This window comes from Globicephala melas, chromosome 4 (assembly GCF_963455315.2).
Source record: "Globicephala melas chromosome 4, mGloMel1.2, whole genome shotgun sequence".
In the NCBI taxonomy this organism is placed as follows: Eukaryota; Metazoa; Chordata; class Mammalia; order Artiodactyla; family Delphinidae; genus Globicephala; species Globicephala melas.
Genome location: NC_083317.1, coordinates 66,345,370 through 66,372,283, shown reverse-complemented (window position 1 = coordinate 66,372,283; position 26,914 = coordinate 66,345,370). Strand labels below are relative to the sequence as shown.

The 26,914-nt window shown below is 38.7% G+C and overlaps 1 protein-coding gene across 4 annotated transcripts in view; it reads right to left on the bottom strand.

The window, feature by feature from the left end:
- Window positions 1–9,698: 9,698 nt before the first annotated feature.
- Window positions 9,699–26,914, bottom strand: part of GTF2E1 (general transcription factor IIE subunit 1) — a 48,146-nt gene continuing 30,930 nt past the window's right edge. For 3 of the 4 annotated variants that reach the window (XM_030857727.2, XM_030857737.2, XM_030857718.3), the window contains exon 5: window positions 22,567–24,361. In XM_030857727.2, coding sequence (XP_030713587.1) covers window positions 23,937–24,361 — 425 coding nt within the window. In that variant the 3' untranslated portion in view covers window positions 22,567–23,936. Of the gene's footprint in view, window positions 9,849–22,566; window positions 24,362–26,914 lie in introns of those variants that run through there. The other variant, XR_011377385.1, reaches the window with a different exon arrangement.

The window sequence follows — 26,914 nt, the reverse complement described above, 5'->3', positions numbered from 1 at the left end:
AAAATGGCTTCAAGTATGGCAGGATTCAGGTGCTCAAGTGCTGTGGTTGGAAATCGCTCTCTCCATCTCCAGTGTCTGCCTTCCTCTGTGTTGGTTTCATTTTCAGGCAGGTTGTCCTCAAATGGTGACAAAGATTGCCCCAGCAGCTACCAGTTATGCTCTACCAGTTTAGTAACCCTAGTAGAAAAAGGCAGTACCTTTTTCTCATTTCAACAAAAGTCCTGAAGTAACTCTCATGATCTGGCCTGGATCATATGCTCCTCTCTGAATCAATCACTATGACTGGCATCAATCCCAGCTGAATCATAAGGATGGAGAATGGGGGAGAAATGCAAACTGTGGGAGAACAAATGAAAACCACCCACGTCCACCATAGGAAGTAGGCTTAAGAGGCTTGTTCCTGAAGTGATGATTGTGGAGAAGAGGACACAGGACACAGGAGGGAAGAACATCAAGGGAGGATTTGCAGCAGAGGGAAAGTACCACTTATTGGAGAAAAGCAAGTTTAAAAAAGGGATTTACCAAGTGCACTTTGGGAGATAGGGAGGTGGTATAATGTGACAGATGCTGAAATGAAGATATCTGTTGCTCAAAACACTGTGAGGATATGTTTAAGAATCCCCAAAGTAGCTCAATGCACTCTTTGAGAAATAGTAGTTTAGGAGGCAAAAGCAGCCACTGTCACAGACTTTCAATTAGTTTTTTGCTTGTTAGGTGTTTTTGTTCTTAACTGCTGGGGTGGGGGAAGGAGGAAAAAGACTGTGTCAGTCTTGAAGGAACTAGACTAATGCAGGAGACATGGAGAGAGGTCTCCATATCACTGCCATAATTTTATAGCTTAATGAGTCTCAGTGGAAAAAGCAGCAAAGAAATTATCCATAAATTTACTACAGTTAGAGCCTGTCAAAGAGATGTGAAATGTGACATAAACAGCATGCTAGGTCCTCTCCACCCACCAACTAAACATAAAGGCCCACCCGTCTTGCCTTTTTTCCACCCTCCTACATACACATTATACCTGCACACAGGCACATAAAAGCAGGGAAGGATTCTCTTGGAACATTCTCAGAATCATTCATTAGACCTCCCAGGTAGGTCACTACCCTGAAAGGAAAAGCTGCCAGCCTCCCGTTTTTGAATCTGGTAGAAAAGGGCTGATCAAAGTTGACTTCATACTGAGAAAATGCTTAGTTCTGGATCCATCCTCTGGATCTTAACAATTACCATCACCTCCACCCCTGATATTGGTACCCTCCCAAGCATGTTCAAACAGAAGGGCTTCACCTCATACTTAACCAAAAGAAGACATTAGCCCACTATGACCCTGGACTTAAAGGCTTGACTCTGTGACAGAGAACTGGAGCACAGATATCACAGTCACAGGTTAGTACTCAGATGGCCAGAATGAATCTATGTTAGGACTTAGAGTCTAAATCCCAGGAATGGATATAAAGGGCAATGCAGAGAAGCTAATTCCTTCAGAAAAGAAAATCCAGAGAGACCTTCAAGATGGCGGAGGAGTAAGATGTGGAGATCACCTTCCTCCCCACAAATATATCAGAAATACATTTACATGTAGAACAACTCCTACAGAACACCTACTGAATGCTGGCAGAAGACCTCAGACTTCCCAAAAGGCAAGAAACTCCCCACATACCTGGGTAGGGGAAAGGAGGAAAAGTTTCCACACACTAGGAAGTTCTTCACTGGTGGAGACGGGTAGGGGGTGGGTGGGGGGGGAAACTTCAGAACCAAGGAGGAGAGCACAGCCACAGGGGTGCAGAGGGCAAAGCGGAGAGATTCCCGCACAGAGGATCAGTGCCGACCAGCACTCACCAGCCTGAGAGGCTTGTCTGGTCACCCGCCAGGGCGGGCGGGGGCTGGGAGCTGAGGCTCGGGCTTCAGTCAGATCCCAGGGAGAGGACTGGGGTTGGCTGCGTGAACACAGCCTGAAGGGGGCTAGTGCACCACAGCTAGCCGGGAGGGAAGTCTGACCTGCCGAAGTGGCAAGAGACCATTGTTTCAGGGTTCACAAGGAGAGGGGACACAGAGCACCACCTAAACGAGCTCCAGAGACGGGCAGGAGCCGTGGTTATCAGTGCGAACCCAGAGACCGGCATGAGACGCTAAGGCTGTTGCTGCCGCCACCAAGAAGCCTGTGTGCGAGCACAGGTCACCATCCATACCTCCCCTCCTGGAAGCCTGTGCAGCCCATCACTGCCAGGGACCCATGATCCAGGGACAACTTCCCGGGAGAACACACGGGGCACCTCAGGCTGGTGCAACGTCATGCTGGCCTCTGCTGCCGCAGGCTCGCCCCACACTCTGTACCCCTCCCCTCCCCCCGCCTGAGTGAGCCAGAGCCACCTAAACAGCTGCTACTTTAACCCCGTCCTATCTGAGCAAAGAACAGATGCCCTCAGGCGACCTATATGCAGAGGCGGGGCCAAATCCAAAGCTGAACCCCAGGAGCTGTGCGAACGAAGAAGAGAAAGGGAAATCTCTCCCAGCAGCCTCAGGAGCAGTGGATTAAATCTCCACAGACAACTTGATGTACCCTGAATCTCTGGAATACCTGAATAGACAACAAATCATCACAAAATTGAGGCAGTGGACTTTGGGAGCAAATGTAGACTTGGGGTTTGTGTTCTGCATCTAAATTGTTTCTGTTTCTGTTTTATGTTTATCTTAGTTTAGAATTTAGAGTTTATTATCATTGGTAGATTTGTTGATTGATTTCGTTGCTCTCATCCTTTTTTTTTAAAATATATATAGAGATATATTTTTTTCCTTTCTCTCTTTTTTGAGTGTGGATGTGTAAGCTTCTTTGTGTGATTTTGTCTGTGTAGCTTTGCTTTTACCATTTGTCCTAGGGTTCTGTCTGTCTGTTTTTGTTTTTTTAGTATAGTTTTTAGTGCTTATTATCATTGGTGGATTTCTTTTTTGGTTTGGCTGCCCTCTTCTTTCTTCCTTTCCTTATTACTTTTTAATTTTTTTATTTTTAATAATTTTTTAAAAATTTTTAATAACTTTATTTTATTCTTTCTTTCTTTTTTTCTCCCTTTTCTTCTGAGCCATGTGGCTGACAGGGTCTTGGTGCTCCAGCCGGCTGGCAGGCCTGTGCTTCTGAGGTGGGAGAGCCGAGTTCAGCACATTGGTCTACCAGAGACCTCCCAGCTCCACATATCAAATGGCGAAAGACCCCCCAGAGATCTCCATCTCAACACTAAGACCCAGCTCCACTCAACGACCAGCAAGCTACAGTGCTGGATACCCTATGCAAAACAAATAGCAAGACAGGAACACAATCCCACCCATTAGCAGAGAGGCTGCCTAAAATCATAAGAGCACAGACACCCCAAAACACACCACCGGATGCAGTCCTGCCCACCAGAAAGACAAGATCCAGCCTCATCCACCAGAAAACAGGCACCAGTCCCCTCCACCAGGAATCCTACACAACCCACTGAACCAACCTTAGCCACTGTGGGCAGACACCAAAAACAACGGGAACTATGAACATGCAGCCTGTGAAAAAGAGACCCCAAACACAGTAAGTTAAGCAAAATGAGAAGACAGAGAAACACACAGCAGATGAAGGAGCAAGGCAAAAACCCACCTGACCTAACAAATGAAGAGGAAATAGGCAGTCTACCAGAAAAAGAATTCAGAGTAATGATAGTAAAGATGATCCAAATCTTGGAAATAGAATGGAGAAAAAACAAGAAACTTTTAACAAGGATCTAGGAGAAATAAAGAGCAAACAAACAGTGATGAACAACACAATAAATGAAATTTAAATTCTCTAGAACGAATCAATAGCAGAATACCTGAGGCAGAAGAACAGATAAGTGACTTGGAAGATAAAATAGTGAAAATAACTACCACAGAGCAGAACAAAGAAAAAAGAAGGAAAAGAACTGAGGACAGTCTCAGAGAACACTGGGACAACATTAAATGCACCAACATTCGAATTTTAGGGGTCCCAGAAGAAGAAGGGAAAAAGAAAGGGACTGAGAAAATATTTGAAAAGATTATAGTTGAAAACTTCCCTAATATGGGAAAGGAAATAGTCAATCAAGTTCAGGAAGCACAAAGAGGCCCATACAGGATAAATCCAAGGAGAAACATGCCAAGACATATATTAATCAAACTATCAAAAATTAAATACAAAGAAAAAATATTAAAAGCGGCAAGGCAAAACAACAAATAACATACAAGGGAATGCCCATAAGGTTAACAGCTGATCTTTCAGCAGAAACTTTGCAAGCCAGAAGGAAAGGGCAGGACATATTTAAAGTGACGAAAGGGAAAAACCTACAACCAAGATTACTCTACCCAGCAAGGATCTCATTCAGATTCGATGGAGAAATTAAAAGCTTTACAGACAAGCAAAAGCTAAGAGAATTCAGCACCACCAAACAAACATTACAACAAATGCTAAAGGAACTTCTCTAGGCAGGAAACACAAGAGAAGGAAAAGACCTACAAAAATAAACCCAAAACAATTAAGAAAATGGTAATAGAAACATACATATCGATAACTAACTTAAAAGTAAATGGATTAAATGATCCAACCAAAGACACAGACTGGGTAAATGGATACAAAAACAAAACCCGTATATATGCTGTCTACAAGAGATCTACTTCAGAACTAGGGACACATACAGACTGAAAGTGAGGGGATGGAAAAAGATAATCCATGCAAATGGAAACCATAAGAAAGCTGGTGTAGCAATTCTCATATCACACAAAATAGACTTTAAAATAAAGACTATTACAAGAGATAAAGAAGGACACTACATAATGTTCAAGGGATCAATCCAAGAAGAAGATATAACAATTGTAAATATTTATGCACCCAACATAAGAGCACCTCAATACATAAGGAAAATGCTAACAGCCATAAAAGGGGAAATCAACAGTAACGCAATCATAGTAGGGGAATTTAACACCCCACTTTCACCAATGGACAGATCATCCAAAATGAAAATAAATAAGGAAACACAAGCTTTAAATGATACATTAAACAAGATGGACTTAATTGATATTTATAGGACATTCCACCCCAAAACAACAGAATACACTTTCTTCTCAAGTGCTCATGGAACATTCTCCAGGATAGATCATATCTTGGGTCACAAATCAAGCCTTGGTAAATTTAAGAAAATTGAAATTGTATCAAGTATCTTTTACGACCATAACGCTGTGAGACTAGATATAAATTACAGGAAAAAAAATCTGTAAAAAATACAAACACATGGAAGTGAAACAATACACTACTAAATAACCAAGAGATCACTGAAGAAATCAAAGAGAAATCAAAAAATACCTAGAAATAAATGACAATGAAAACATGATGACCCAAACCTATGGGATGCAGCAAAAGCAGTTCTAAGAGGGAAGTTTATAGCAATACAATCCTACCTCAAGAAACAAGAAAAATCTCAAATAAACAACCTAACCTTACACCTAAAGCAATTAGAGAAAGAAGAACAAGAAACCCCAAAGTTAGCAGAAGGAAAGAAATCATAAAGATCAGATCAGAAATAAATGAAAAAGAAATGAAGGAAATGATAGCAAAGATCAATAAAACTAAAAGCTGGTTCTTTGAGAAGATAAACAAAATTGACAAACCATTAGCCAGACTCATCAAGAAAAAAAGGGAGAAGACTCAAATCAATAGAATTAGAAATGAAAAAGGAGAAGTAACAACTGACACTGCAGAAATACAAAGGATCATGAGAGATTACTGCAAGCAACTACATGCCAATAAAATGGACAACCTGGAAGAAAGGGACAAATTCTTAGAAAAGCACAACCTTCCGAGACTGAACCAGAAAATATAAAAAGACCAATCACAAGCACTGAAATTGAGACTGTAATTAAAAATCTTCCAGCAAACAAAAGCCCAGGACCAGATGGCTTCACAGGCGAATTCTATCAAACATTTAGAGAAGAGCTAACAGCTATCCTTCTCAAACTCTTCCAAAATAGAGCAGAGGGAGGAACACAGCAAAACTCATTCTATGAGGCCACCAACACCCTGACATCAAAACCAGACAAAGAAAGAAAACTACAGGCCAATATCACTGATGAACATAGATGCAAAAATATTCAACAAAATACTAGCAAACAGAATCCAACATCACATTAAAAGGACCATACACCGTGAACAAGTGGGGTTTATCCCAGAAATGCAAGGATTCTTCAATATACAAAAATCAATCAATGTGATACACCATATTAACAAATTGAAGGTGAAAAACCATATGATAATCTCAATACATGCAGAAAAAACTTTCAACAAAATTCAACACCCATTTATGATAAAAACTCTCCAGAAAGTAGGCATAGAGGGAACTTTCCTCAACATAATAAAGGCCATGTATGACAAACCCACAGCCAACATCGTCCTCAGTGGTGAAAAACTGAAACCATTTCCACTAAGATCAGGAACAAGACAAGGTTGTCCGCTCTCACCACTATTATTCAACATAGTTTTGGAAGTTTTAGTCACAGCAATCAGAGAAGAAAAAGAAATAAAAGGAATCCAAATTGGAAAAGAAGATGTAAAACTGTCACTGTTTGCAGATGACATGATACTATACATAGAGAATCCTAAAGATGCTACCAGAAAACTACTAGAGCTAATCAATGAATTTGGTAAAGTAGCAGGATACAAAATTAATGCACAGAAATCTCTTGCATTCCTATACACTAATGATGAGAAATCTGAAAGAGAAATTAAGGAAACACTCCCATTTACCACTGTAATAAAAAGAATAAAAAACCTAGGAATAAACCTACCTAAGGAGACAAAAGACCTGTATACAGAAAATTATAAGACACTGATGAAAGAAATTAAAGATGATACAAACAGATGGAGAGATATACCATGTTCTTGGATTGGAAGAATCAACATTGTGAAAATGACTATACTATCCAAAGCAATCTACAGATTCAATGCAATCCCTATCAAACTACCAATGGCATTTTTCACAGAACTAGAACAAAAAATCTCACAATTTGTATGGAAACACAAAAGACCCCAAATAGCCAAAGTGATTTTGAGAAAGAAAAACAGAGCTGGAGGAATCAGGCTCCCTGACTTCAGACTATACTACAAAGCTACGGTAATCAAGACAGTATGGTACTGGCACAGAAACAGAAATATAGATCAATGGAACAGGATAGAAAGCCCAGAGATAAACCCATGCACATATGGTCATCTTATTTTTGATCAAGGAAGCAAGAGTATACAATGGACAAAAGAGAGTCTCTTCAATAAGTGGTGCTGGGAAAACTGGACAGCTACATGTAAAAGAATGAAATTAGAACACTCCCTAACACCATACACAAAAATAAACTCAAAATGGATTAAAGTCATAAATGTAAGGCCAGACACCATCAAACTCTTAGAGGATAACATAGGCAGAAAACTCTATGACATAAATCACAGCAAGATCCTTTCTGACCCACCTCCTAGAGAAATGGAAATAAAAACAAAAATAAACAAATGGGACCTAATGAAACTTAAAAGCTTTTGCATAGCAAAGGAAACCATGAATAAGACAACCCTCATAATGGGAGAAAATATTTGCAAATGAAGCAACTGACAAAGGATTAATCTCCAAAATTTACAAGCAGCTCATGCAGCTCAATACCAAAGAAACAAACAACCCAATCCAAAAATGGGCAGAAGACCTAAACAGACATTTCTCCAAAGAAGATATGCAGATTGCCAACAAACACATGAAAAGCTGCTCAACATCACTAATCATTAGAGAAATGTGAATCAAAACTATGATGAGGTATCACCTCACACCAGTCATAATGGCCATAATTGAAAAATCTAGAAACAATAAATGCTGGAGATGGTGTGGAGAAAAGGGAAAACTCTTGCACTGTTGGTGGGAATGTAAACTGATACAGCCACTATGGAGAACAGTATGGAGGTTCCTTATAAAATACGACCATATTTTCTAGCAATCTCACTGCTGGGCATATACCCTGAGAAAACCATAATTCAAAAAGAGTCATGTACCACAATGTTCATTGCAGCTCTATTTACAATAGCCTGGACATGGAAGTAACCTAAGTGTCCACTGACAGATGAATAGATAAAGAAGATGTGGCACATATATACAATGGAATATTACTCAGCCATAAAAAGAAACGAAATTGAGTTATTTGTAGTGAGGTGGATGGACCTAGAGTCTGTCATACAGAGTTAAATAAGTCAGAAAGAGAAAAACAAATACCATATGCTAACACATATGTATGGAATCTAAAAAAAAAAAAAAATGGTTCTAAAGAACCTAGGGGCAAGACAGGAATAAAGATGCAGACGTAGAGAATGGACTTGAGGACACGGGGAGGGGGAAGGGTAAGCTGGGATCAAGTGAGAGAGTGGCATGGACATATATACACTACCAAATGTAAAACAGCTAGTGGAAAGCAGCCACATAGCATAGTGAGATCAGCTAGCTGCTCTGTGACTACCTAGAGTGGTGGGATAGGGAGGGTAAGAGGAGACACTAGAGGAAGGAGATATGGGGATATATGTATATGTATAGCTGATTCACTTTGTCATAGAGCAGAAACTAACACACCATTGTAAAGCAATTATACTCCAATAAAGGTGTTAAAAAAAAAAATCAAGGATGCTTGAATTCTTACCTCATATGCATATCTCCTATTACTCTGTCCTCTGTAGCTGTTGCCAGGAAAGGCTCTCTGGTCACAAACCCTAGAGTTCTGACATTTTCTGTTGACTCTCACATCTTGGTTACAAGGCCCTGTCTTCTCCCCAGTGATTGATAGTAATTACTGCACACAGTGCTGGGAGAGGTATTACTTTAAAAAGAAACAGCACATAGATATAAATTATCACAAACCCAGCAATTCCACTCTTAGTTATATACCCCCCCAAACTGAAAATAGGTACTCAAATACTTGTACATGAATGTTCATAGCAGCATTATTATTCACAATAGCTAGAATGTAGAAACAACCCAAATGTCCATCAACAATGAATGGATAAACAAATTGTAGAAATACGCAAAACAGAATACTACTCAGTCATAAAAAGGAATGAAGTACTGACACATGCTACAACATGGGTGAACCTCCAAAATATTATGATAAGTGAAAGAGGCCAGATACAAAGGGTCACATATTGAGTGATTCCATTTATATGAAATATCCAGAATAGGTAAATGCATAGACAGAAAGAAGACTGGTAGTTGCCAAGGGCTGGGGGGAAAGGAGAATGGGGAGCAACTGCTTAATGGTTATGGGTTTTGTTTTGGGGTGATGAAAATGTTTTGGAACTGGTTGGGGATGGTGCTTGCACAATATTGTGAATGCACCAAATGCCACTGAATTGTTCAATTTAAAATGATTAATTCTATGTCATATAAATTTCACCACAATCAAAAAAGGGAGGGGGATACTCACTCAGCTAGCATATAGCTTTATCCCCTAACTGCCTCACTTCTACCTGAAGGTGTGTGTAGAAAGGTGAAGTATCGGCCATTATGTGACCATGAAGCAACAAATATTTGCCAAGAATGGCTGAGCATAAACATAAAAGGAAGCTACGTCTTTGATATCAAGAAGGAAACCATGGTATCATCAATTTTAATTTATTAAGAGACAAATAAAATCCCTAGTTGAAGAAATAGGACAATCTTTCTTTACAATTTCTTCTTTAAAGATTGACATTAACATAGAATTCACGTGTAAGCTTTCAGTTAGATGCATTTGTTAGATGTACTTTTGGTTAGATGGTTTCACCAGTTGCTGGGAAAATGCACTTTGCTGCGTAGATCAGCACTCACCATCTGTAAGTATTCCAAACAGGAAGATAATTAATACAAAATAGCATCACAAACATTAGGTATTCAATAATGACAGAAATGGAAAATAGCAGTCTTTTATATAAAGGCCATGGTTTACTCCTGGCCTGAATAAACATAAATATTTATTCATTCAATATGTATTGATGACTACTTACTATGTGTCAGGCATTGAGCCAGGGATATGAGCCAGAACACTGCAGTGAGCAAGAAAGATAAGCCTCTGCCCTCATGGAGCTTACATTCTAGTGAGGGGAGAGACAGATAATAAACACATGAGCAGTCTCACATACACTGCCTGTTAATATCATGCATACAGAGCAACACACTGGGCTTCCAACTCCTTTGATTTAGGACTGGCTGTCAGCTCCTCCGGCTCTGGTCTGGTTTCACAGGGTGCTCAGGTTCCTCAGTTACCTAGGAGTCAGCAGCACTTTCAACATCACAACATCGGTCTCAGTAGTCAACAATTTCTCAGTTCCTTATCTCCACTGCTGATGTCATCCCTACATTTCATCTTACTTCAGGAAACACACAAACCAAGAAAACACCTCATCCCAACTATTCCCACCCCTAAAAGGGGAAAAATTAAACCAGAAGCAAAATCCATTACTGTTCCCAAGAGAAAGAGCCTACCAACAAAACAAAGCCTGCCTTTCTGGTAGAGGATGAGGGAGGAGAGGAGGGTGGGCACAGCATTCAGGTCAAAAGCTTGTACATGAGGAAAGACGCAAATAATCACTAAGCACAATACATAACTCTAGCACCTGAAGAGAATGCCCTAGACCAGTGCTGTTCAAGAGAAATATAATGCAAGCTACAAATGTGAGCAAAATATGCAATTTAAAATTTTCTAATAGCCATATAAAAGAAACAGGTGAAATTATCTTTAATAGCATATTTCCTCTAACCCAAGATAGCTACAGTACTATCTTTTCAACAAATAATCAATATAAAAAATTATTAATAAGATATTTTGCATTCTTTAATCCCGTTCTGAGTCTTCAAAATTTGGTATGTATTTCATATTTACAGCACATCTCAGTTTGGACTAGATATAGTTCAAGTACTCAATAGACACAAGTGGCTAGTGGCTACCATATTGGACAGGGCAGCCCTAGACAAAGTACTCACTAAGTTCCCTTTTCCATGAACATTAAAGCTAATGGCTCCCGAGAACTAAAGCTTCTAGACGTCTCATTGGCTGCACCAAAGAAGCTATATTCTGCTACCCTCTACTGTTAGTCCTGGGGACACAGCCCTAGGTACCACAAACCACAAGTAAACATAATTCACTGGTTAAGAAAAAAGTATATATATATAAATGTATGTATGTGTATACATATACATACATATACATATTCAGGCAGGAACAAAATGATATGACGTGGTAGAGAAAAGACTATGTTTTCCTAGTGCCAATTCATCTGTTCATTCATCCATTCAACATTTGTTGAGAGCCTATCATGCACCAGAATTGACTGCATATGCTAGTATCCTGCCCTCAGGGAACTTACCATCTTTGGGGGGAGAAGTTGATAGACATAAATAATTAAATAAAAAAATAAATAAGTTCACTGTCCATAGCAATTTTGCTATGAAGAAAATAAAACAGGAAAATATCATCATTAATGGGAGAAGAGATTACTGTAGATACGGCAAAGAAGGCTTTTCTGAGAATGTGCCATTTAAGCCGAGAATGAAATAATAGGGACAAAAATGGAGAAGAATGTTCTGTGCAGAGAATACAACTAGGGCAAAGACCTCAGGCAGGAAAAACCTTGGCATATTTGCAAAACGAAGAATGTCAATGTGGTTAGAGAGTAGTTAACAGGGAGAAGAATAGTAGATGTAGTCATAAAAGTAGCCAGGAGCCAGACCTCTTTGGACCCATAGAAAAGGGTCAGGAGTTTAGAGTCTAGATGTTATTCTAAGAAAAAGTCAATGAAGGGTTTTAAGCGCCAGGGGTGAAGGGGGGGTGGTTTGTTAATATGGCTTGGAGTAGGCTGGTAGTGGTGGCGTCAGATTTAGAATATGTTTTCAATTTATTAGCAAGTCCTATCAGCTCTATTTCAAATCTGACAGGACTTGCTGATGAATGGGACATGGGATGAAAAAAAGGAAGGATGGCCAACTACTAGACTTTTGGTGTGAGCATGCAGGTGGAATGGTGGTGTCATTTACTGAGATGGGGAGATAAAACAGGAACAAACACTGCTCCCGCTCCTCTATTTCCAATCTTGATAAATGGAACAACCATTCAGTCAGAAGCCAGAGCTTCATCCAAGGCAGTGCCATAGCCAAAGAGTCACCAAATCCGTTAATGCCACCTCCCCAAACTTAAAGCTGTCCCCTCCTTTCCATCCCTACTGACTTGGACAGGTCTTTAGACCTATTACTCACTAAGACTATTGAAATCACCTTAATAATCTCCACATTTAAATTCCAACCCAAAGTCAATGCTACAAATTGTTCCCCTGCTTAACATTCTCCAACAATCTTTTTGAAGAGCAACTTGGCAATAGCTATCAGTTTAAAATGGACATGTCCTGTGATTGGCTATTTCTCTCTTATGGTTCTATCCTATAGAAGTACTCAGAGAATGCGGATATGAGGGTAATTCATTATAGCACTTTAATAGTGAAAAACTGGACACTACCTAAACGCCATTCAAGAAGGGAATTGTTACATAAACCATCATATAATTATATTATAAAATTCAATCTAGTCCTTATCTTTAAAAATGAAGCAGGTTTAAATATATTGATTTAGAAAGATCTCCAAGATATTTCAAAAACAAATGGCAATGTGTATATGATTGTATTTATTTAAAAAGCATTGCAGTATATCTGTGGGGATGTATGAGTATGTTGTTCCTAAAGACCTAGAAAATATCACATTAAACTATCAACAATGGTTACCTCGGGGTAAATGAAATAGGGATGGGCTGGGTGGGGAGTTCTCATTTTTTACCATATATATATATATATATATATATATATTTCTTATTGGATGAATTTTTAAATAATTAATACATTTATATAACAACAGCAAACTGTACAACTATGCTGTATGCTTTGACATGATTCAAGGCACTTTAGCACCTGGCACCAGCCTTCATTTCCAGACTAATTTCTCAGACTTATTTACATTAGGTAGGCGATAATGTACTTTCGTGTGATAGGAAATGTGGGTTGATTCTTGAAGCTGGGTCGTGTACTACACCTATCTGCTTTGCAACTGGAATAGGAAAGGCAGCGCCTAGTATTCAGGAGGACAGGAAGCTCTTTCTGAAGAGAAGCTAAGGTACTTGTTCCTTCCCTTGAGGGCACACCAGAATTAGTTCATTCCTTTAGCTCTTCAAAGGAAGAAGTAAAATTTCAAGACTCTTGCCCCTTCTCAACCCATTTGGCTTTACATGTTTTAAGAATACCTGTACTTATCTTGTTCACAGTTTATTTTACTTTTATAATATGAAAATCCAACAGAAAAGACAGCAAATTTAGTGCCATAATTCCAATTCCTTTCTGAAAAATCTTCTTCATTTCCCAAGAGATGTTTAGATATTAAAAAAAAAAAAAAGTGATAGTAGCCCAGCTCTGATAGAGATAACACATGTGAAATAGCTTTGGTAGAAACAAAATGCTGAACAAACAGAAGGTAGAATTATACCAATTTCTAAATTCTAAAGATTTTCATATTTGTTTTTGGATTGTCATTTCCTAGTTAACGTTTTTTAAACTCAGGAATAAAGAGAACAAGAAAGTACATATGTAAGTCTTTCTATTGTGGTCCTGGCTGGGAATCTAGTCATAGAGTCAACCGGTAGAAAGAAAATGAACTGTTCTTCCCAATCTTATTCCCATTCAGCGTCTAATTCTCTCAAAATGATACCAAAAAGAGTTATGAAATATTCGATTATTTCCGCCCTAGTCTGTGAAATTAGAAATGAAGTACCTTGGCAAGATAGGAAGAGAGAAACCTAATTAGCAACTGTTTATGCTCTGGTTTGCTACATTCTAAATCCTAAACCTGCCACCTACACTAGTCCCTCAATTAAAATATCCTTCAACTGGTTTGAATTGCTGTAGAACATCAGAAGGTTTTTGTTGTTGTTGTTTTGTTATTATTATTCAGCCTCATTATAAAATGTATTAGCTACCACTTACCTCCATAAACTATCAGAGCAGAAAGGAATCATCGGTGATGCTAGCATAATCCTCTCATTACTGACAGATGAGAAACTAGCCCAGAAAGATTACATCAGATAACGGTGTCACACTGCAAGTGTCTAGTTAACTGGAGCTGGGACTAGAACCTAGTCTCCTGACTTCCAGGCTATGCTAAATTGGATATTTTCTTTTAATCATTTAAAGTTAACACTCCTTAAGGTGTTTTGGAAAAAGTGGTATCTAAATAAGAAAAAGGCTTCAACTTCAAGGGCAGATAGAATGAAAGCAGTTTTCCAGCACATACAAAGCTATGGATCATCTAGGGCCAGTTATTTACTCATCATCTTACTTTTGGCCAAATATATGAGTAATATTTTTTTGGTGTAATGAGAGGAGAAAAAGTTGGAAAGTAGGGGGTGTGGGAAAAAAGTAGGTGGGAAAATGGTTCCTTGGTTAGGGAAACATCTTGATAGGCCACTTTGGATGTGATAGGACCTTTCAAGGCCCTGCTTGGAGTAGGAATAAAACAAAGAACTAAATTATTTTCTCTAATACATTTATAACTTTCCAAGGTCTTTGGAAAGAAAAGGGTGATAATGAGAAGGAAAAAGGAAGCTGAAATTTTAGCAAGGAAGGCAGCACTCTACTTGGGATGAAATATGTGAGAATGGCAAAGACACTCTTGAAGAACAAGGATGTATACAATCCACTCATACCTTGACTCTTCAGTGCTGAGACAAAAACCCCTCTCACTGCCCGCCCCCTGCCCATTACTACAAAAACTTCAGTGAAGCTCTGCTACACAGACTTGTGTCCATAGTACTGTGAGAGTCGGTATACGTAGTGCAGAGGAGAGGTGAAGAAGCCAGGGAAGCAGGGAGGCTTCCTGAAGTAAGGAGAAACCTGGCCAGTGTAATGGCTAGGATACCAAACGAAAATGTTTCAAGGAAAAAGTGGGTTTATAGCACCAAATCCTAAAGAGCAGCCAAAGAGATTGAGAAATAAAGGGCTGTTAGGTTGGACAATTAGGACTGGAGAAAGCTGTTTCAGCGTAGTAATAGGGCATAACACAGACTGCAAGAGGGAGATGAAAGAAATACGCAAAAAGTCTAGATGAGTCTTTAAGAAGTTGGTAGATAATGGATAAGAAAAACAGAACAGTAGCTTTAGGAAGCAGAACGTGTAAGTTGGATTCAAGAAAAAACAATAACAAGAAACATATATTCACTGAAATGAAGAGCTGAGAGTTCACCTACAACTACATTTTAAAACTTAACATCTGATTACTATTTTATTTAAATGAACTTCTTTCTAAATTATGAATGTTTAGAAAACAATGTTTAAAAGTTGAATAGCCCCATATGCACGAGGTACATAAAGTCATTCTTTTTTTTTTCTTTTACATCAAATAAAAATTTATTTCCAATATATTTATCAACAACCTAACTATACACCTTAAAGAACTAGGGAAAATTAAATTTGAATATATCAAATAGAATGAGACACTATAGATTAAAATGGAGACAGAGGAGAGAAAAAACAACAAACAAAATCAGCAAAAGTAGGTTCTTAGCAAAGATCCAGAAAATTGACAAATTTTCAAATAAGTTGACTAAGAAAAAAGAGAGAAGATTTAAATTATTAAAATAAGAAATAAGTGTGTGGACATTTCTACTGAATTTACAAACATAAAAAGGATGCTAAGGGTATATTAGCACAATTGCACCTCAAGATTTTAGATAATCCAGGTGAAATGGATGAATTCCTGGAAATTCTCCCACCAAAACTGAACCATGAAAAAATAGAAAATATGATTAGATTTTAAAAATTAAGAAAATTGAATCACGAATCTAGAAACTCCAACAAAGACAGCCATGTACCATATGGATTCACTGTTGAATTCTACCAAACATAAAATATATATATATATAAATATATATATTTTTCACATCTTTATTGGAGTTTAATTGCTTTACAATGGTGTGTTAGTTTCTGCTTTATAACGAAGTGAATCAGTTACACATATAGATATGTCCCCGTATCTCTTCCCTCTTGCATCCCCCTCCATCCCAGCCTCCCTATCCCACCCCTCTAGGTGGGGTGAATTATGGTTTTCTCAGGGTATATGCCCAGTAGTGGGATTGCTGGGTCGTATGGTAGTTCTATTTTTAATTTCGTAAGGAACCTCCATACTGTTCTCCATAGTGGCTGTATCAGTTTACATTCCCACCAACAGTGCAAGAGGGTTCCCTTTTCTCCACACCCTCTCCAGCATTTATTGTTTGTAGATTTTTTGAGGATGGCCATTCTGACTGGTGTGAGATGATACCTCATTGTAGTTTTGATTCACATTTCTCTAATGATTATGTTGAGCATTCTTTCATGTGTTTGTTGGCAATCTGTATATCTTCCTTGAAAAATGTCTATTTATGCCTTCTGCTCATTTTTGGACTGGGTTTTTTTTTTGATATTGAGCTACATGAGTTGCTTGTAAATTTAGGAGATTAATCCTGTCTGTTGCTTCATTTGCAAATATTTTCTCCCATTCTGCTGGTTATCTTTTATTTCCAATTCTCTAGGAGGTGGGTCAGAAAGGATCTTGCTGTGATTTATGTCATAGAGTGTTCTGCCTATGTTTTCCTCTAAGAGTTTGATGGTGTCTGGCCTTACATTTAGGTCTTTAATCCATTTTGAGTTTATTTTTGTGTATGGTGTTAGGGAGTGTTCTAATTTCATTCTTTTATGTGTAGTTGTCCAGTTTCCCCAGCACCAATTATTGAAGAGACTCTTTTCTCCATTGTATACTCTTGCTTCCTTGATCAAAAATAAGGTGACCATATGTGCATGGGTTTATCTCTGGGCTTTCTATCCTGTTCCATTGATCTATATTTCTGTTTCTGTGCCAGTACCATACTGTCTTGATTACCATAGCTTTGCAGTATAGTCTGAAGTCCAGGCGCCTGATTCCTCCAGCTCCGTTTTTCGTTCTCAAGATCACTTTGGCTATTCGGGTTCTTTTGTGTTTCCATACAAATTGTGAAATTTTTTGTTCTAGTTCTGTGGAAAATGCCATTGGTAGTTTGACAGGGATTGCATTGAATCTGTAGATTGCTTTGGGTAGTAGAGTCATTTTCACAATGTTGATTCTTCCAATCCAAGAACATGGTATATCTCTCCATCTGTTTGTATCATCTTTAATTTCTTTCATCAGTGTCTTATAATTTTCTGCATACAGGTCTTTTGTCTCCTCAGGTAGGTTTATTCCTAGATATTTTATTCTTTTTGTTACAGTGGTAAATGGGAGTGTTTTCTTGATTTCAATTTCAGATTTCTCATCATTAGTGTATGGGAATGCAAGAGATTTCTGTGCATTAATTTTGTATCCTGCTACTTTACCAAATTCATTGATGAGCTCTAGTAGTTTTCTGGTGGCATCTTTAGGATTCTCTACGTATAGAATCATGTCATTTGCAAACAGTGACAGCTTTACATCTTCTTTTCCAATTTGGATTCCTTTTATTTCTTTTTCTTCTCTGATTGCTGTGACTAAAACTTCCAAAAGTATGTTGAATAATAGTGGTGAGAGTGGACAACTTTGTCTTGTTCCTAATCTTAGTGGAAGTGGTTTCATTTTCCACCATTGAGGATGATGTTGGCTTTGGGTTTGTCGTATATGGCCTTTATTATGTTGAGGAAAGTTCCCTCTAAGCCTACTTTCTGGATGGATTTTATCATAAATGGTGTTGAATTTAGTCAAAAGCTTTCCCTGCATCTATTGAGGTGATCATATGGTTCTTCGCCTTTAATTTGTTAATTTGGTGTATCACGTTGATTGATTTGCATATATTGAAGAATCCTTGCATTCCTGGGATAAACCCCACTTGTTCACGGTGTATGGTCCTTTTAATGTGATGTTGGATTCTGTTTGCTAGTATTTTGTTGAGGATTTTTGCATCTATGTTCATCAGTGACATTGGCCTGTAGTTTTCTTTTTTTGTGACATCTTTGTCTGATTTTGGTATCAGAGTAATGGTGGCCTCATAGAATGAGTCTGGGAGTGTTCCTCACTCTGCTCTATTTTGGAAGAGTTTGAGAAAGACAGCTGTTAGCTCTTCTCTAAATGTTTGATAGAATTCGCCTGTGAAGCCATCTGGTCCTGGGCTTTTCCTTGTTGGAAGATTTTAAATCACAGTTTCAATTTCAGTGCTTGTGAGTGGTCTGTTCATATTTTCTATTTCTTCCTGGTTCAGTCTCGGAAGGTTGTGCCTTTCTAAGAATTTGTCCATTTCTTCCAGGTTGTCCATTTTATTGGCATATAGTTGCTTGCAGTAATCTCTCATGATCCTTTATATTTCTTCAGTGTCAGTTGTTACTTCTCCTTTTTCATTTCTAATTCTATTGATTTGAGTCTTCTCCCTTTTTTCTTGGTAAGTCTGGCTAATGGTTTCTCAATTTTTTTTATCTTCTCAAGGAACCATTCCTTCATTTCTTTTTCATTTATTTCTGATCTGATCTTTATGATTTCTTTTTTCCGCCAACTTTGGGGTATTTTTATTCTTCTTTCTCTAATTGCTTTAGGTGTAAGGTTAGGTTGTTTATTTGAGATGTTTCTTGTTTCTTAAGGTAGGATTATATTGCTATAAACTTCCCTCTTAGAACTGCTTTTGCTGCATCCCATAGGTTTTGGGTCATAGTGTTTTCATTGTCATTCGTTTCTAGGTATTGTTTGATTTCCTCTTTGATTTCTTCAGTGATCTCTTGGTTATTAAGTAGTGTGTTGTTTAGCCTCCATGTGTTTGTATTTCATACAGATTTTTTCCTGTAATTGATATCTAGATTCATAGCGCTGTGGTCGGAAAAGATATTTGATACGATTTCAATTTTCTTAAATTTACCAAAGCTTGATTTGTGACACAAGATTATGATCTATCCTGGAGAATGTTCCATGAGCACTTGAGAATGTGTATTCTGTTGTTTTTGGATGGAATGTTCTATAAATATCAATTAAGTCCATCTTGTTAAATGTATCATTTAAAGCTTGTGTTTACTTATTTTCATTGTGGATGATCTGTCCATTGGTGAAAGTGGGGTGTTAAAGTCCCCTACTATAATTGTGTCACTGTCAATTTCCCCTTTTATGGCTGTTAGTATTTGCCTTAGTGTTGAGGTGCTCCTATGTTGGGTGCGTAAATATTTACAATTGTTATATCTTCTTCTTGGATTGATCCCTTGATCATTACGTAGTGTCCTTCTTTATCTCTTGTAATAGTCTTTGTTTTAAAGTCTATTTTGTCTAATATGAGAATTGCTATTCCAGCTTTCTTTTGATTTCCGTTTGCATGGAATATCTTTTTCCATCCCCTCACTTTCAGTCTGTATGTGTCCCTAGGTCTGAAGTGGGTCTCTTGTAGATAGCATATACACAGGTCTTGTTTTTGTGTCCATTCAGCCAATCTATGTCTTTTGGTGGGAGCATTTAATCCATTTACATTTAAGGTAATTATCGATATGTATGTTCCTATTACCATTTTCTTAGTTGTTTGGTGTTTATTTTTGTAGGTCTTTTCCTTCGCTTGTGTTTCCTGTCTAGAGAAGTTCCTTTAGCATTTGTTGTAAAGCTGGTTTGGTGGTGCTGAATTCTCTTAGCTTTTGCTTGTCTGTAAAGCTTTTAATTTCTCCATCAAATCTGAATGGGATCCTTGCTGGGTAGAGTAATCTTGGTTGTAGGTTTTTCTCCTTCATCACTTTAAATATGTCCTGCTGCTCCCTCTGGCCTGCAGAGTTTCTGCTGAAAGATCAGCTGTTAACCTCATGGGGATTCCCTTAGGTGTTATTTGTTGTCTTTCCCTTGCTGCTTTTAATATTTGTTCTTTTTATTTAATTTTTAATAGTTTGATTACTATGTGTCTTGGCATGTTTTTCCTTGGACTTATCCTCTGTGGGACTGTCTGTGCTTCCTGGACTTGATTAACTATTTCCTTTCCCATATTAGGGAAGTTTTCTACTATAATCTCTTCAAATATTTTCTCAGTCCCTTTCTTTTTCTCTTCTTCTTCTGGGACCCCTATAATTCGAATGTTGATGCGTTTAATGTTGTCCCAGAGGTTTCTGAGACTGTCCTCAGTTCTTTTCATTCTTTTTTCTTTATTCTGCTCTGCAGTAGTTATTTTCACTATTTTATCTTCCAAGTCACTTATCTGTTCTTCTGCCTCAGTTATTCTGCTATTGATTCCTTCTAGATAATTTTAAATTTCATTTATTGTGTTGTTCATCACTGTTTGTTTGCTCTTTAGTTCTCCTAGGTCATTGTTAAACATTTCTTGTATTTTTTCCATTCTACTTCCAAGATTTTGGATCATCTTTACTACCATTATTCTGAATTCTTTTTCAGGTAGACTGCCTATTACCTCTTCATTTGTTAGGTCTGGTGGGTGTTTGCCTTGCTCCTTCATCTGCTGTGTGTTTCTCTGTTTTCTTGTTTTGCTTAACTTACTGTGTTTGGGGTCTCCTTTTCGCAGTCTTGCAGGTTTGTAGTTTCCATTGTTTCTGGTGTCTGTCCCCAGTGGCTAAGTTTGGTTCAGTGGGTTGTGTAGGCTTCCTGGTGGAGGGGACTAGTGCCCGTGTTCTGGTGGATGAGGCTGGATTTTGTCTTTCTGGTGGGTAGGTCCACGTCTGGTGGTGTATTTTGGGGTGTCTGTGGCCTTAGTATGATTTTAGGTGGCCTCTCTGCTAATGGATGGGGTTGTGTTCCTTCCTTGCTAGTTGTTTCACATAGGGTGTCCAGCACTGTAGCTTGCTGGTCGTTGAGTGGAGGTGGGTCTTGGCATTGAGAAGAGGTCTCTGGGAGATTATCGCCATTTGATATTAGTGGAGCTGGGAGGTCTCTTGTGGACCAGTGTCCTGAACTTGGCTCTCCCACCTCAGTGGCACAGCCCTGATGCCTGGCTGGAGCACCAAGAGCCTGTCCTCCACACAGCTCAAAATAAAAGGGAGAAAAAAAAGAAAGAAAAAAGAAGATAAAATAAAATAAAATAAAGTTATTTAAAAAATTTTTTTAATTAAAAAAAAATGGACGGACAGAACCCTAGGACAAATGGTAAAAGCAAAGCTATACAGACAAAATCACACACAGAAGCATACACATACACACTCACAAAAAGAGAAAAAGGGAACAAATATATATATATCGTTGCTCCCAAAGCCTCCTCAATTTGGGATGATTCGTTGTCTATTCATGTTTTCCACAGATGCAGGGTACATCATTGATTGTGGAGATTTAATCCACTGCTCCTGAGCTGCTGGGAGAAATTTCCCTTTCTCTTCTTTGTTCGCTCAGCTCCTGGGGTTCAGCTTTGGATTTGGACCCGCCTCTGCATATAGGTCACCTGAGGGCATCTGTTCTTTACTCAGACAGGATGGGGTTAAAGCAGCAGCTGATTCGGGGGCTCTGGCTCAGTCAGGCCGGGGGGGTGGGGGTGGGAGGGAAGGTTTTGGATGTGGGGCGAGCCTGCGGTGGCAGAGGCCAGCATGACATTGCACCAGCCTGAGGTGCGCCATGTGTCCTTCCGGGGAAGTTGTCCCTGGATCACGGGACCCTGGCAGTGGCGGGCTGCGCAGGCTCCCGGGAGGGGAGGTGTGGATAGTGACGTGTGCTGGCACACAGGCTTCTTGGTAGCTACAGCAGCAGCCTTAGCGTCCCATGCCCGTCTCTGGAGTTTGCACTGATAGCCGTGGCTCACGCCCATCTCTGGAGTTCCTTTAAGTGGCACTCTTAATCCCCACTCCTCGTGCACCAAGAAACAAAAAGGCAAGAAAAAGTCTCGTCTCTTCGGCAGGTCCAGACTTTTTCCTGGACTCCCTCCCAGCTAGCTGTGGTGCACTAGCCCCCTTCAGGCTGTGTTCACGCCACCAACCCCAGTCCTCTCCCTGGGATCCGATTGAAGCCCGAGCCTCAGCTCCCAGCCCCCGCCTGCCCCGGCGGGGGCGCAGACAAGCCTCTTGGGCTGGTGACTGCTAGTCGGCACTGATCCTCTGCAGGAATCTCTCCACTTTGCCCTCTGCACCCCTGTGGCTGTGCTCTCCTCCATGGCTCTGAAGCTCCCCCCTCCACCACCTGTAGTCTCCGCCCATGAAGGGGCTTCCTAGTGTGTGGAAACCTTTCCTCCTTCACAGCTCCCTCCCACTGGTGCAGGTCCTGTCCCTATTCTTTGTCTCTGTTTTCTCTTTTTTCTTTTACCCTTCCCAGGTACATGGGGAGTTTCTTGCCTTCCAGGAGGTCTGAGGTCTTCCGCCAGCATTTAGTAGGTGTTCTGTAGGAGTTGTTCCACATGTAGATGTATTTCTGATGTATTTGTGGGGAGGAAGGTGATCTCCACGTCTTACTCTTCGGCCATCTTGAAGCTCCTCCCATAAAGTCATTCTTGAGGCAACTTATTGCCAGAAAAAGTTTAGACTACATAAAATTGCATCTATTATTTGAAACATGACCAATAAGAGAAAATATTCTGAAACACTTTTTTTTAAATGGGAAGAGTATTCATTTTAATTATGTAAAGATGTTACAGAGCTAGATTAACAAATTTCAGTCAGTATAAAATAGATTTATTGTCAATATTCAGTCATAATACAACCCAGGTAAATGAACCATTACTTTATACAAGGCTCAGATGTTTAAAATCTACCTCAACTTTACACATGTACTATAAAATGATAAATACTTAAAATGACAATGCAAGGGAAAATATTATAAAAAATACAATTGTTGTAGACCTTTGTATGAAAGTTCTTTAAAGTTCTGCCTTAAGGAATAATACCATACTACATATCAGAACCAAAAATAAAGTATTTTTCTTGAGGTTACAATGCTCAATGATATACTGGATGCACTCTAAAATACCATTCCTGACAAGAATCAAAAGAGACAAGGTCATCAATAATGTTGAGAGAAAAAAAAAAGAGAGAGGAGTAATCAATTGTTATATGCTGATTTCTGCTGGAATGGCCTCTTTAAACAATTTATAGCACTGTGGAAGAACTGAAAAAGAAGGGGACCAGTCTCAGCTTTATATAAAGGATTCCCAAATCAGCACACACTCAGACAATGTTAAAGGGTACTGTTCCCAATGCTCTCCACTCTTCAACCCCTTACATGGACTCCTTATCCTAAGTCTGTGTTTTTTCTCTAATTTCTTCCTAAGGGCTTACCAAACACACTTTCTGTTTTCTATTACCTAACATACAAACCAAAAGGCATTATGCACAACAATAATATCTGTCAGTCAAGTCAGTTCTAAAGACACCAATTTTGGTTTAGATATTAATCGTGAGATTTACGCATAACCATCCTTCTTCCACACGCACTCCCACCTCCCCTTACATATCGACTCCATCCTAAACTGTGAAGCAATATGAAGCTTTAAGATTTTTTTATTTCCTTCATCAATGATTTGCCTGTTGCCAAGCTGCTTGGTTGGCAGCAATATCAGGAGCTTTTTGGAATGCTTGGTCAGAATAAATAAAAAGGATGTGATCAATGAATTACTGTAACCTATCAAAGTGGGCTTCTACAGGCAGACATGAAGAATTTACCTTTAGACTTCTCTCACTCATTTCAGAAGGGAGAAAAATGTGTCTTAAAAGGGAAAGAAAAAAGGTGAGATAGGGAAATACAGCAAAATATTAATACTGTAGTAATAGGAAAGGGTATGCTTATAGCCAACCTACCTCGTGGAGAAGTTTCTGGCATAAAAATCAAACTTTCTCTCTCTCCCATTACTCTTTGCACAAGATTAACAGTTGATTTACATCAAGAGAGGCAGAAGGCCACTGAACACTTTTCTTCAAAGGTAGGGAATTTCTTTTTAAATGCACATTAGAGAAAGGAGGAAAAGGTAGGGAAAGCTCACTCAAAGAGGTCCTCAAACATGCGTTGTCCCATTGCTATGTATGCTTCCTTTTCATCTGGTGTCATTTGGGCCACCAGCTCTGGCTTCTGGCTCACTTCGCTGTAGGAGAACGGACGGCCAGCCACCATGACAATGGGGTCATCTGCTACTTCCTCAAATTCATCATCTTCCTCATCCTCTTCCCCATGATGTGCAGCCACAGCTGTAGCACAGGGTGGAGAGTCATCGTCTGACTCACTGGTCTCACTCTCAGAGTCACTGCCATTGGCAGTGGTCACAGGAGCAGCTGCCCCCACTGAGCCTGCTGTGGCAGAGGGGGTCTTCTTCTCATGAATGAGCAGTGCTCGCATGACCTCCTCATTATCATCTGGCCCCGCACGGCCTTCCTCACGCTCCTGAAACGAGTCTATATCTAAGCCACCTGGAAGGGAAAAAACCAGAAAGTCAATACCCTTAAACATAAAAGGCATTCCTTTATAAGTAACAAAATACATAATATTTTAATATATTATATTTAAATATAGGATAATATTATAAAATAACACAGACTTCACTGGTTCCATTTTTTGAGCTACTGTCCACAAGATATTCAAAATGTTTCTCACAAACTGGAACTTAAGTAGCATAATGGTTAAGTACAGTTGACCCTTGAACAACGTGGGTTTGAACTGTGCAGGTCCACGTATACATGGATTTTTTTTTTTCCAATAGTAAATACTACAGTACTACATGATCCATGGTTGGTTGAATCCATGGAGGTAGAGAAACCATGATTAATCCCTGCACAGTTCAAGGGTCAACTGTACATGGGTTTTAAGAAATATATGGCTTGGATCTGAATTCTGGTTCTTCCACATGCAAGTTGTAACACTTTAGGCAAGTTATTTAGTCTCTAAACTTTGGTACCTTTTTCTGTAAGATGGGATAAGAAAAGCATTTGTCTTCTAGGGCTCTGGATAAGAAAATGAAATAATGTCTATGAAGGACCAATTTTGTAGCTGGCATAATAGGACATCAAAATACGGCTCCTTATCTTACTCAGAGTAAAAGCCAAAGGCCTTACAATGGCATATAAAGTCCTACATCATCTGAACTCCTCCTGCCCACCTACTTATCCCTTCATCATTCTGCTCCTGTCACAGTGGCCTCCATGGTATTCCCTGTACACACCACACACACACTCCTACCTCAGGGCCTTTGCACTGACAGTTTCCTTTGCCTGGGATATTTTTCCTCTAGGTATCCATACCCCCTTGCATCTTTCACGTCTTCACTCAGATTTCACCTTCTTTCAATTCATCCCTACCTCTATATTCCCAATGCTCTATTTTCTTCCCCATAGCATTTATTTTCTAACATAATAATTTATGTCTACTGTCTTTGTCACCTACTTTCCACAGCTGTAGGTTCTCCACAACAGATATTTACCTTTTTTATTCAGTGATATATCCCATGCATCCAGAATAGTGCCTATTGCTTGTTAGGCACTGAATAAATATTTGATGAATGAGTAAATAAATGGCAGTTTTATTTTCCTGAAGCAAATTAAGTATACTTTGAACTGTTTATCTAGGAATCTAGTATCAGAAATGAAACTTCTCCCACCACACACCTCCTATCATTTTGTGTACATATTACAGATGAAGAATTTAAGAAAAACATTTATATTCTGAAAATAATACAAAATATAATGCCATTTAAATATATAAAAGAATTTAAAATGTTGATTGAAACCTGACTCCTTGATTCAAATCCTGACTCTTAACACTTTTAGCTGTATGATTTTGGCCAAGTTACTTCATCTTTTTCTGCTTCAATTTTCTCAAGTACAAAAAGGGGGAAAAACAGTATCTACCTGACTGGATTATTGTGGGTATTAAGTGAATATTTGTGAAGGCCTGGCACTTAGATTAGTGTTACTTATTATCAAGAGAAGACCCAGAAATGGCCAATTCGGGCCATGGATGAAGTGAAAGCATCTTCTCATTAACATATTAGGATGAATTAGTTGTAACCCTGGACATTTTAGAAAGTATAGAACTCCTGAGATAAGATATTGGGCACATAAGAGAGAGAAAGGGAAACAGGAATTGAGAAGTTAAAAGTTTAGATCAGAGAAAACAGGCTTTTGATAACATGGATGTAAAAGTGAGGGTTAAAATCAAACTTAACCATTTTAAAATAGTGCCAAAGGCTGAACCTCCTCCTTAGAGCCCTTATTACCAATGCAGTATTTCAAAAGGAAAAAAAGACAAGGAATGTATGCAAGTCTCTAAGACTTATACACTTCTAAAAGAATTTTCCAAATACCTTAATATTACCAACATAGTATTTTGAATAATGCTTAAAGTAAATACAAAATTAGAGGAAAAGCAATTTAGTTTTGTAAATTAAATGAAGTCATATCTGAAAGATTTCTGACAAGGTTCTTGAGAGATTTAGCCAAAAAAGGAATTATTCTGTTACAGATGAAGACAGAAAACAAAAAATAAGGATAAATGAACAAATCTCTAGATGGTAAGGTAGAAACACTAGTTCTAGGAGCAGTCTTATTTAATAGAGTTACAAATTACGAAGATGTATCCTGGGAAACTGTCAAGTTCACTGATGATGCTAAGCAATTCTGGGTTCTTAAAGGCCAAACTGATAGCAAAAAAATATAGGAAGAGCTGAAGGTTGTATAAGTGGGCAGAAAAGTGGCAGATCTATTTCAATATTGGCAAGTGTAAGAAAATCTGCCTATAGAAAAGTAATCTAAAATATACTAAAAAACCTTATCCAAGTTATCAAATAAAGGGCAGGAGAGGGTCTGAAAAAAATCTCTGCACATAATTCTAAAGTTATTGGTCTTAATATGCTTCCAGAAGCAAAGCAATAAACTGTCATGTAAAAACTAGAAGGATATTTGAGATAAAACTCAAATAATTAATGATAAATTCATGCATAAATAACATATATTGCTCTGGTCACTAGG